General features: G+C 70.9%; 1 protein-coding gene across 1 annotated transcript in view; it reads left to right on the plus strand.

Annotated features, from left to right (window-relative positions):
* The first annotated feature begins 373 nt into the window (after positions 1–373).
* Positions 374–12372, plus strand: part of COL5A1 (collagen type V alpha 1 chain) — a 65676-nt gene continuing 53677 nt past the window's right edge. The window contains exon 1 of the mRNA XM_055132951.1: positions 374–542. Within this exon, the coding sequence (XP_054988926.1) occupies positions 446–542 (97 nt within the window). The 5' untranslated portion in view covers positions 374–445. The remainder of the gene's footprint in view (positions 543–12372) is intronic.

A 12372-nucleotide genomic window follows, 5' to 3' on the forward strand; every position in this document is an offset into this window, starting at 1 on the left:
GGCGCAGACGGCGGGCCGGGGGTGCGGGCGGGGGGTCCCGGCCAGCTTCTCCCGGGCTCGGCCCGGCGCCCGGTCCGCCGTCGGGCCGGGAGGGCGGGGGTCCCGGGCGCGGGCGCGGGCGCGGGCGGGCTGGCGGCGCGGGGTCCCGCGGGCGCCGCCCGCCCCGGCCCCGCGGCCCCGCCCCGCCCCGGCCCCGCCCCCGGCCCCGCCCCCGCCCGCGGCGCCCAGTGGCAGGCGGGGCCGGGCCGGGCGCCGCGCGCTGATTGGCCCCCGCGGCCGGAGGGCGGGCGCGGGGGGAAAAGTGCGCGGCGGCCCGCGAGCCCCGCACTCGGCCCGCGGACGGCCGGCGGCTGCGAGCGGCTCGGAGCGGACCCGGCGCTGTGCGCGCGCTGCCCCGCCGCCGGCTCGGCGCCCCCCATGCCCGCCTAGCCCGCCCGCCGCCGGCATGGACGTGCACACCCGCTGGAAAGCGCGCGCGCCGCGGCCGTCCCGCCTGCTGCCGCTGCTGCTGCTGCTCTGGGCGCCGCTGCCCGGCCGCGCAGGTAAGCGCCGGCCCGGCCGCAGACCCCCGCCCCGCCCGCGGCTCCGGAACCGGGCCCCGCGCCCGGCCGGCCCGGGCCCGGGCCCCCGACGGCAGAGCCGAGTGGAGGGCGGGGCCCGGCCCGCTCCTGCCACCCCGGTGTCTCGAGCAAAGGCCCGGGGGCTCGGGCACGCTGAGCCCCTCTGGGAGTGAGGACAGGAGTCCCCATGGCAGGTGGGCACAGGGCGCGGGGTGCAGCCTGGACCCGCCCGCCGGTGGCGCCGGCCCGGGAGCCCCTTCTGCGGAATCTGGGAGGGGGCTCCGTCCGGCCCCTCTCCTGCCCGCGCTGCGTGCCCCGGGACCACCTGGGGAGCAGGCGCTGGCTTTGGGCCCGTCGTGGCCCCGGGTCAGCTGCAGGCGGGGGGGGGGCAGTGGGGGGCTTGCGGGCAAGAGGTGTAGTTCGGGGGTGTCCTGTGGTCTGGTCACTCGGTGGGCACCTCCGCACTTGGCCCCGTCCTGGCTCCCCCGGGACTCAGAGGCTGGGGAGGAGCCGCGGGGGGTCAGCACCCCCAGGGCTGGGGGACCCCGTGGGGACAGCATCCGCAGGGGCCCCCTGCTTGTGGGGGCGGCGAGGGGCCTGGGCCCGGAGGAGCATGGGAAGAGCCTGGTTCTGGGTGGGTTTCTGTGTCCCGGGCCCGGGTGGGGGGCTTGCGTCATTGTCCGCCCTGGCTGGGGCGGGCGGAGGGGTCCTGGGCCAGCCTGGGCCCCCCCGCCCCCCACAGCTGCCAGATGTTTTCCGAGTTTGCTCTGAACATGCGGCCGCGCAGCGCCTGCCTTCCTGGGGCCAAGTGTGTGAAGGAATGAGGAGGAATATTGCATTTGGGGCCGATTACGGCTGTAACGGGCAACGCCGACGATGGGAACTGAAACATGACCCCAATATTTGGAAATTGAGGTCATCTCCGCAGCTCGGCGTTGGCCGGCTCTGGTCACGTGGCGCCTTTTGCACGGATTTTGTGGGAAGACTCGTCCAAGTTTGGTGGGGCTGCCTGGCCTCGAATGGTTAAGTTTCCTCTGACTCAATCGAGCTGGCTGCAGACTGTCCTTTCCATGCGGCCCCCGCCTCCTGCGGCCGCAGCGGGGGCGGGCGGGGGCCTCGGCCCAGCAGCCCCCAGCCCCGGCCTCGTGGCTCCGGGCCAGGCCTGGGTGGCCGTGGGGCCACGGCAGCAGCCCGGGGCTGTGCCCGCGTCTCCCCTTCTCCCTGGGGTGCTGGTCAGAGCGACGCCCGCCCTTCAGCTGAGCCAGCAGCCCGGCCCTGTACCCCTGCCTCTGTCGGCCCGGGGAGGGGCCAGCAGCCGCGCTCTGAGCCCTGCGTGGACCCTCGCTGACACGCGGAGGCCCGGCAGTGAAGGGCGAGGCGTACCCCAAGAAGGCCCCGAACCCAGAGCAGGGACCAGGCTCTGGGCCTGGCGCGGGCCCCACCCGCTGCTGTGGGGGCTCCAGCTCCCTCCACATGTGGCCCTCGGCCCCCAGGAGAGCAGCTGCCCGCCCGGGTCAGGGAGCACACAGGAGGCCTGGAGCCTCAGCCTGCAGCCCTCCCTCCTCCCCTCCCTCCCCCTCCCCTCCTCCCTCCTCCTCTCCTTCCTCCTCTCCCTCCTCCCTCCTTCCATTCCTCCCTCCCTCCCTCTCCCCCTCCTCCCCCTCCTCCCTTCCTTCCTTCCTTCTTCCCTCCCTCCTTCCTCCTGCCTTCCCCCTCCCCGCTCCCCCTCCTCCATTCCAGGACCTTCTGCAGCCCCCTTGGCGGGGTGCTGGCTCCTTGCTCCCGCACCCCTGCCACGAGCCCTGTCTGTGCAGCCTGGGGGCTTGGCACAGGGCAGATGCGGGCGCTGTCCCTTCCTGCCAGTCTGTCCGTCCGTCCTCCCACCTCTGCTCCTGTCTCTGGCTGCCCCTCCTGACGGGGGAGGAGAGTGTCCGGCCCCTCACTGGCCCCGGGGCCTGGTGCATCTCTGGGGCTCGCTTTGGCGTTTCTGCCCCGCAGTGAGTTTGTGGGGTCCAGTGGGGGTGGCTGGGGTGCAGGGAGAGGGGTGTGGGGGCCGCCCTCAGCACAGAGGGAACCAGTGAGCTTCTGGGGCCCGGTCTCTGCGCTGGGTGTCCCTGGCAGGGGGGGGTCCCGGTTTGGCTGGCCTGTGGGCCCCCCAGCGCGGGCCTCTCAGAGGAGGGAGAAGGGGGTGTGGCCGCAGGGGCCCCCTGTGCTCCCCGTGAGGCGTGTGGGGGCCTGGGGGTGACACGTGTCCCAGGCGCCCCTCCCCTGGGCCCCCGGTGCCGCCCCTGACCCGGTAGGGGCAGCCCTGCCACACTTACGCCCAGGATGCGCCAGAGTGGACAGCGCGGCTCTGAGCAGCGGGCCTCAGTGCCCGCTCTGCCGGCCGGCGGGGCCTCAGTGCCCGCTCTGCCGGCCGGCGGGGCCTCAGTGCCTGCTCTGCGGGCCGGCGGGGATGCCACTGCTGCCGGGCCTTGTGGGCTCCACGTGCGGTTGAGCCTGCGGCCCGTCCCCTGCTCCTGCTGGGCATGGGGGTCCCGAGCAGGTCACCCGCTTTCGGAGGAGGAGCTGAGGTTCAAAGAGGGCAGCGGGCCTGCCCCAGCCCCCCTCCAGGGCCCTAGTGGAGCACGGGGGAGGGGTACCCAGGGTGGGAGTCTGCATGCTTGCGTGCGTGCGTGTTAGCTGGGTGAGTGCTAGAGTCCGTGTGTGCGAGTATGTGCGTAACTACATACGTGCGGGCTGGGTGCGTGCCTGCTTCCATGTGTCCTTGAGCGCGTGCCTACATCTGCATGTGTGTGTGTGTGTGTGTGTGTGTGTGTGTGTGTAGGGGGCTGGGTGCCTGCATGCATCCATGTGTGCGTGCCTGCTTCCATGTGTGTGGGCGGGTGTGTGCATGCTGCATCCATGTGTGCGGGCGGGCTGGGTGCGGGCCGGTGCGTGCGTGCCTGAGCAGGCGGGGCCTGCGGGCCCAGGTGCGGGAAGCGGTGCGGGAGGGTCCCGGCTCCCCGCGGGCTGTGACTCCGCCCGTCCCGCGCCGTGGCGCCCGGGCACAGCCCACATCAGTGCGCCCCGGGTGACTCAGCCGAGCAGACCGCAGTCTGACCCACTTTCCCCGCCGCGGTGCGCCTGCGTCAGCCGCGCTCTCTAGTTCCCGCCGGCTCTTTCGGGGAAACCCGGCCGGGACGCTGGGCTGCCAGGCGAGGCCCACGCGCAGGCCCCAGGTGGCTGTCTGCGGCCCAGCGGGGGGCGCCGGGCAGGGGTGGCCCTGCCTCCCGGGGCCCGCAGGGCGGAGCCTGAGAGCGGGGGCTCTGGGCGCCCAACAGGCTCAGCCGGACCCCTGAGCAGTAGATCGCACCCAGTGGGCCCCGTCAGCAGCAGGACACCGGCTAATCGGAGCGAGGCAGTGCCTAGCCTCGTGAGACACCGGCCAATCAGAGCGAGGCCGCGCCCTAGCCTAGTGAGACACCGGCCAATCGGAGCGAGGCAGCGCCTAGCCTCGTGAGACACTGGCCAATCAGAGCGAGGCAGTGACTAGCCTCGTGAGACACCGGCCAATCAGAGCGAGGCCGCGCCCTAGCCTAGTGAGACACCGGCCAATCGGAGCGAGGCAGCGCCTAGCCTCGTGAGACACCGGCCAATCAGAGCGAGGCAGTGACTAGCCTAGTGAAACCGGCCAATCAGAGCGAGGCCGCGCCCTAGCCTAGTGAGACACCGGCCAATCAGAGCGAGGCCGCGCCCTAGCCTAGTGAGACACCGGCCAATCGGAGCGAGGCAGCGCCTAGCCTCGTGAGACACCAGCCAATCAGAGCGAGGCAGTGCCTAGCCTAGTGAGACACCGGCCAATCAGAGCGAGGCCGCGCCCTAGCCTAGTGAGACACCGGCCAATCAGAGCGAGGCAGTGCCTAGCCTAGTGAGACACTGGCCAATCAGAGGAGCCAGGCACATTCCAAGGAGGCACCAACCAATCAGAGACCAACCTGTTTTGTCACTTGAAGTTTTGGGGAGGGGTCTTTCCCTGGGGAGAGGCCCCAGGTGGACAGATGCGTCTTCCCTCTGTGTCCACCCCAGCTCCTGTTGGCTTTGGCTTTGGGGGTTACCTGTGGTCCTTGTGACCATCCCAGCAGCCCTGGGTCAGGTGTGGTGACCACTGCCTGTGGATGTACCCGGGGGCTTGGGGTCCCCACCTCCCCACACTAGCACACCCCACCGGGTGCTGTCTTGCCATTTTACAATACTGTCTTCACGGTCAGAGCCAGGGAAGGGCTGAGCGGAAGGGCTCATGGACACCAGGGTCCCTGGAGGAGACCCCAATTGCTGCCGATGAGAGGCCCCGGGAACAGCCGTGTACCTGCGGGCCCCGGGGTCCTGCTCGGCGGAGTCACAGCCTGGCCTTGCCCTCATTCTGACTTGGGGTGCTGAGTCTGAGGGCAGGGGCACCTTTGGGGGACGTAGCCTTGGTCCCCATGGCCAGCCAGTGACTGCCCCGTGTGGGTGCTTCCTGCTCCTGGCGCGGCCGGACACCCCGGAGGAGGGAAGGAGGGGCGCAGCTTCATCCTTCTCCCCAGAGAGGGGTGGGCCCAGGGCTTTGTGCAAAGAAGGGGCACTGTCCCCCGAGCCAGAGGCCTGGCCCTCTGGCCACTGTCCAGGGAGCCGTGGTGCCCTGCGGGGCGCAAGCTCAAACACAGCCTCGTCCCCCGGGCACCGAGGCCCTGCTGACTCCAGAGGGTGGGGCCTGGGGCCTCGGGTGCGGGGCTGCTGCTCACTCACCAGAGCGCCCCCTTGAGTCGGGGGCCACGGGAGAGACCCCAGCGGTGTTGTGGGTGTGACTGAGGCCGCCCCCGGGACCCTCAGCGCTGCAGCGAGGGTGGTGGAGTGAGAGGGGGCACGGGAGAGCGCTTGGCTGCCCAGGCCGCGGCCTGCTCCATGGTGGACGCTGGTTTCCCGGAGCCCCGGCAGCTGCTGACTCCTGCATCTCCGCCTCCGTGTCCCGGGCCGACGGCGGAAGCTGCCTTCCTGGCGGTGCTTGGGAGTGTGGGCCAGGGGCCCGGCCCGCGCTTTGGAGACCTGTACCCCCATGGGCCACGTGCCTTCCCACCGATGCTGCCCACCCCTAGCGGGGTCTCGGTCTGGGAGTGCAGAAGGCGGGGGGCAGGGAGGCGAATGGGCCAGGTCCCGTGGGCTGGGGGCTGAGTACGGAAGCGCTGCTCTGTGCCTCAGTTTCCCCTCTGTGACACAGGCGTGGAAGCCGAGAGGCGTCACGGCTCAGCGACCAGGACAGTCCTGCCGTTGGCTGTGCCACGTGTGCTGAGTCGGCCTCAGCCCGTGACTCTGCGGGGCTGGTCCTGGGGGCACAAAGGGTCCCCTGGGCCTCTGGGGCGTCAGGTGCCCAGTGGGTGCCCTGCGGTGTCCTGTCCCCCGCCCGGGCACCCCGTGACTGGCTGACAGGGAGCTGCAGCCCCCCCACCAACGCCTCGCTCTAGGGGGCTCCCGGAGGACAGCGGTGCTCCGAGTGGGGGTGCAGCTCTGGTTCCTGCCCGGTGGGCTGCCAGGGGCCCTCTACGGGCCCTGCGTCCACCCGAACCCACCCCCACTGGCTTGGGAAGGGCAGCCCTGGGGGCGCGGGGGTCCGAGCAGCAGCGGGCGCCCTCCCGCTCGGGGATGCGCTGAGAGTTGAGGTGCGGGAGGGGTGCAAGTGCCCCCCACTCTCCTGTGAACCCGTTATCGCGGGCGGAGCTTGGGCTGTGGGAGCCGCTGCGGAAGCTCCGCCCGAGCTCAGAGGGGGCCGCAGGGGCACCGGCTGGGTGGGGGACAGGCACAGGTGGGGGCGGGGGCCAGCTGGGTACCACGGGGCATCTGGCTCTGCCCTGGCCTGGACGGTCCTGGGGGAGCCGGACCTGGACGCCGTGTCGTAGTGACAGGCACTGAGGTCTAGCGGACCTGGCAGGGCCCTGGGGTCACAGCTGCTGAAGGGGGCGCTGGGGAGTGACCCCGGTGTCTGGGCTGGGACAGGGTCAGGGACGGTGCCTGGTGGCCTGAGCGGGGAGGGGGAGGTCTGTGATGTCCACTGCCGGGGACTCTGGGCACAGTGCTCCTCCACATTAGTTCTGAAATGCTGAGATGGAGGGTGTGGGGGCCCGGCACGGTTCCCCCGGTCTGGACCCTGCCCCGGGCCCACTGTTCAGCCGTCACCACACCCGGTGACTGACAAGCTGTATTTTTCTACTGTTGGTTGGGACGGGGGCTGGGAGGGAGGAACCCTGGGCCTGACACCTGTGAGGCCTCAGCTGTCCCCTGGCCCCGTCCGCCCGTCCCCACCAGCCTCAGAGGACCCGCTCCTTCACGCTGTCCGTGCCGCCGTGCTGGGCCGGGCGGAGCTGGGTCCCTGCGGGCCCCTGGGAAGCGCCTGTCCTCACACGCCCCGGTCCCCCCTGCGTGCAGCCTCCGCTCCCCTCCGATTGCAAACAGCTGCCTGGCCCGAGAGGGATCCCTGGGTCCCAGGGAGGGGCTGCAGGCAGGGCCAGCGTCTGAGCCCTGGCGGGCGTGGGGGCCGGGGCAGGCCGGGTGACAGCCCGGAGGAGGAGGTCCAGGCCCCTCCGGAGCCAGCCCTGCAGAATGGGACTGAGGGTCAAAAGGTCAGCTGGCCTTGGGGAGACTCTAGGTCAGCAGATCCCCAGAGCTCTGCTTCCAGGCAGGGGCACCTTCCGCGCCCTGGGGGTCCAGGGACCCCGTCCAGGCTGGGGCGGCTCCCCCTTCCTCGCCCCTGGGGTCTGCCCTCGGCACCCGTGCTGGGTAGGGAGGGCGGAGGAGGCCCGGGTGGCGGGGGAACCTGACTTCCGGCCCCCCGGTCCTGGCCGGCCGCCGGGCTGGTGGCCGCGGTGTTGCTCCGGGGCGAGCTGCCCGTTCTGATTCCTGAGTCACTTTTTCCGTTTGGTGCCAGGGCTGGGCGCTGCGGGGTCCTGCGCCGGGTTGCCGTGTCTGTTCCCAGCGGGGAGGGACCAGCCCCCCCCAGACTGGGCTGGAGCAGCCGTCGGAGGGGCGAGGGTCCAGCCGGGCAGGCCCCCAGCTCCGCGGCAGAGGGGCGGCGTTGTGGGGAGGGAGGGGGGCACAGCTGGCCCAGCCCTGCTGGGAGTGGGGCGGCCCCGGCCTGTGTCCCGGCCTGGCAGGGGTTGCACCCCAGGACCAGGAGGGCCGGCAGGCGCGGTGCCCCTGGAGGCCGAGTGCGGTACTGCGCCGTGTGTGTGTGTGTGTGTGTGTGTGTGTGTGTGTGTGTGTGTGTGTGTGTGTGTGTGTGTGTGTTGGGGAGTGTGTGTGTGTGTGTGTTGGGGAGTGTGTGTGTGGGGTGGTGACAAGGCCCTGCCTCAGTTCCTGCGCTTGTGAATCGAGGTGCCAGCCTCAGGGGCGTGCGGTGAGGTGTGGGGGACACGCTACCGCCCCCGAGGACGTGCGCAGTAGTCATGTGCTTGAGCCCAGGGGGTCCGCTCCCGGGTGATCCAGCGGTCCTTTGGGGGGCGGGTCATGGCCTCGTCCCCTGGGCAGGCTGAGGTCTGCCCGGGTGGGGAGGTGGCTCGGGGGTCCCGGAGCTCAGGGGTCACTGGGAGTGTCCCGGGTCTCACACAGCAGCAGGCAGCACCTCTATGCCCCAGATCTCCCCTGGGCACCCCGAGAAGGGTACGCCTGCCTGTACACCTGCCTGTATGCCTGCCCGTACACCTGCCCGTACACCTGCCCGTACACCTGCCTGTACACCTGCCTGTACACTTGCCTGTACACTTGCCTGTACGCTTGCCTGTACGCCTGCCTGTACACTTGCCTGTACGCCTGCCTGTACACTTGCCTGTACGCCTGCCTGTACACTTGCCTGTACGCCTGCCTGTACACTTGCCTGTACGCCTGCCCGTACGCCTGCCCGCACGCCTGCCTGTACGCCTGCCTGTACGCCTGCCTGTACGCCTGCCTGTACGCCTCTGTGTGTGCTCACTCCTGCCCGTGATCCCATGTATGCACACTGCATGCACACACATGTACTGTGTGAGTTTGTGCATGCATGTTTGTGAACATGACATCTGTGTGAATCTGTGTGCCCGTGCATCTCTACACACATGCGTACACACGCTCATGTTTGCATGTATACACACATGCGCCTGTGCTTGCATCTGTTTTGTGTGCGTGCCTGTGCGTACACGCGTGTGTGTGCATGTTTGTGTGTGCATGCATCTGCTCAGGCACTGTCCCTGCCTCTCCGGCACCCTGTCCCTGCATGTGTGTCCCCCGAAGCACACGTGCTGCGACCAGTGGGTTTGCTCCATCCGCCCCGGCCTGAGAAACTGCCCCTGACTCACCCGCCCAGACCAGACCTGGACCTGTGGGGGGCTCCGGGCCACTCTCCCACCCCACCCCCACCTCCCGCCTCCCCGGCCGCGCCTGTCGGCCGCCCCTCGGCTGTCCTCGGGTGAGTCTTCCCAGGCCTCCAGGCCGGCCTCGGTCCAGACGCAGCTTCTCGCCCTATCAGGGCCCAGGGTGCCGGGATTCTTCACATTCCGTCAGCTCCTGCCTCTCGTCCTCGTCCATGCACTCGTCAGCGCCCGGCCTGCCCCGCTCTGTCCTCGGGGTGGGGGTGGGGGCGGGCCCTGTCCCCCCCGGGGGGCCTGCGTGGCCTGGCACAGCCCCTCCTGGGACAGTGGCCAGGTCCGGTGGCCTCCGTGCTCTGGACTCGGCCTCCCAGGCCGCTGCCGAGGGGGTGTGCGCCCGCCTTGCTTTCCCCACAGCTTCCAGGCGGGTCCCTGTGCCCCCAGTGGCCCCCCCCCGGCAGGGCTCTGGCGCACACCCCCTGCCGTGCAGCGTCCCAGCGCCGAGGCCTCAGGTAGGGGCCGGCGGGCCGTGCCCACTTCCTCCCTGGCCGCCTGGCTCGCCCGTGGCCCTTCCCCTCCCGGCCCCCGAGCTGCTTCTCTGCTCAGAGTGCTTAGTGGGGCTCACGGGTCCCCCTCTCGAGGCCCTCCCGCGTGGGGCCCTGGGGGGCTCCGTGGATGCTCCCTGGGCCCTCCCCAGGCCCCCGCCGCCCGTGCTGTGAGGAGGCTGTGGGCCGGGCAGAGGCTGTCCCCCACGTCCCGTGGCTGCCGCTGAGCTGCCAGCAGCAGGGCCGGAGAGTTGAGGGTCCCGGGTCTCTGGGGACAGTCGTGGCACCAGGCCTGGCGGTGCAGCCACGAGAAACGGTGTTTGGTGGCCAGGTCACAGGGCCGGGCCATGGGAGCCACCAGCCTGCAGGTGAGTCGTGACGCACGGGGGCGTCCGCGCCAGAGCCCCCGACACAGGCCCCGTCAGGGTGGGCTCGGGGAGCAGAGGGTCCTCCATCCCCCTGTCCCCGCCCCGCCACCCGGGCACCAACCACTGGTCCGCACAGCACCCGTCCACTGCTCCCTTCCCAGCCGCCTTCCGGCGACGCCCCTCCATGCTTCCGTGCCAACCCCCTGCTGTCCACCAGACTCATCCCCACCCCTCCCCCACGTGCCCATCCCGTGTGCCCAGCACCCGCCGTCCATCCGCCGTCCATCCCACCACCTGTCGTTTGTGCGGGTCTTTTCCTCCATCTGTCGCTCCGCTGACCCCGCTTCCCCCCCCCAGCCACCCCTCTTCTTTCCCTCAGCCTTGGGCAGCCCCGTCCACCCGGGCTCCTCTGGCAGTGCTCTCAGGGGCTTGCAGCGCCTCGCTCAGTCCCCGCAGTGGCCTGTGTTGTCGGCGTGGCTGAGGCAGGGAGGCCAGGCAGGCGGGCGAGTGCCCCTGGTGGCACCCGGCACTGACCGGTGAGCCCCGCCCGGGCCGACGTGGGGGGGCCTCCGGCTCGGGTTGTGGCAGGCTCTGTGGGGCGTGCGGCCTGGCCAGGGGCTGGGAGCGGGGTGTCCCGAGCCCACACTGTCCCTTCTTGGTCTCTATGGCAGCCAAGACGTCCCCACAGCCCCTGACTGACCCCTGAGACGCCAGCGTCCCTCCTGGTTCTGCGGCGGGGGCCGGGAGCGAGAGGGCGGCATGGGGCGCAGCGGGGCGGTGGGGGGCCCCTCCCCCGCACCCCAGCCACCCCCACTGCAGGGGAAGGGTCCAGGGAGCCCGGTGGGCTTGGGGGATTCCAGCGTGAGTTTGGGGATGCCCGTGGCTGGCCACCCAGTGGGCACTGAACGTTCCTGCTGCCAACGTCTCCCGGCCCGGGCTGCTGTGGGAGGTGCCGCTGGGTGCTGGGGGCACCCTGTCTGCCAACTGGGGAGTCGCTTCCCAAGGGACTCTGGACACTTGCTCATCCTCGAGCCTTCCCCTGTGGTCACTGTCTGCCTGGCCACGGCCATGGCCTTGGCGTCGGACACTGACCCAGTGGGCCGCGGAAACCTTTAGTGCCCACTGCAGCCCATGTCCTGAGTGTGTGTGTGCGTATGTGTGCATGTGTGCTTGTGTATGTGTGTGTGCATGTGTATGCATGTATGTGTGCGTGTGTGTGCGCACGTATCTGTGCGTGCATATGTGTGTATGTGCGTGCATGCGTGTGCACATGCATGCATGTGCACGCGTGCGTGTGTGTGTGCATGTGTGCACGCACGCGTGTGTGTGTGTGTGTGTGTATGTGTGGGCCCCCTGTGCTGTCACAGGACACCCTTCCTCCAGAGCAGCTCGGGGACAGGGGTTCCGTGGCGATGCCCGAGGGTGACTCGGGGACCCTGCTGTGAGGCCCGTCCCCCGGCCCCTGAGAGGCGCCGCTGTCCCGCAGTTCCTGCGTTCCTAGGAGGCTGACTCGGGTGAGGACTTCAAGGCAGATGCCAGGGGGCGTGGGCAGGACGGCTGCCAATCACGCTGGCCTCACGCCACCGCAGCGGGCAGCTGGCCCGAGCCCCACCCTCCCCACAAATGTCAGGCCGGTCCCTGGGGCCTTCCGGGGCAGCGCCTGTGATATCTGCGCCCCAGGCAGAGCCAGGGCCCCGAGGGCACCTGCGGGCCCACAGCAGCTCGGCTCCGGGAAGGCGGAGGGCGGCCGTAGGGGTGGGGGGACAGAGAACGTGACTGGAGGTGAGTCCCGGGATTTCCCACCGGAAGGAAGGAAGGAAGGGAGGGAGGGAGGAGAAGGGAGGGGGAGGGAGTGATCGCTTTGGGTTTTGCACGCGGTGGGGGCTTGTCCCGACTCCACTGGGCCCTGTGTGCCCCCAGCATAGAGAAGGAGAGACACGGGCCCTGGCCCCCCGCCTAGCCTTGACCTGGGTGGGCCGGGTGCTGTGAGGGGCTTGGCCTCCTCCTGAGGCGCTTGCCAGCTCCCCGCTGCCCTGCAGTGTCCGGGCTTCCGGGAGGGCGCAGCTAGCGCCCATCTGCTGGGACCCCTGGGGGGACGCCCCCCGCTAGCTCCAGTGGGGCGGGGTCTCCGCGCAGCTCCCGGGGGGACCCCGGCGGTGGAGGGTCCAGAGGAGGAGCGCGAGGTGAGCACGCAGGTCAGGCACCCGCGGCGGCCCTGCAGCGCCGCCCACCGCGTGTCCCCCACTGCACGTCCCCCACCGCGTGTCGCCGGAGCACGTGGGGGCGAGGGAGTGCACGGGCCAGTTCCGCGCAGGCACCGCCCCAGCCCGATACTAGGGGTGGGAGGTACTGGGGCTGGGGCGACCCTGGGGTGACGCGACCGCGGGGGAGGACTGGGCGAGCCCCCAGGGGCACGGGGCCGTGGGGGCCGTGGGCCAGGCGGGACCTTCCCGTGGGCGGGCGCCCGGGGGCGCAGACAAAGGTCCTGGGGCGGGGGCGGTGAGGCGCGACTCCCCCTCGGCTGTGGCGCTGGCTGGGGCCCCTGAGCCGT

This window comes from Sorex araneus, chromosome 1, assembly GCF_027595985.1.
Source record: "Sorex araneus isolate mSorAra2 chromosome 1, mSorAra2.pri, whole genome shotgun sequence".
NCBI lineage: Eukaryota > Metazoa > Chordata > Mammalia > Eulipotyphla > Soricidae > Sorex > Sorex araneus.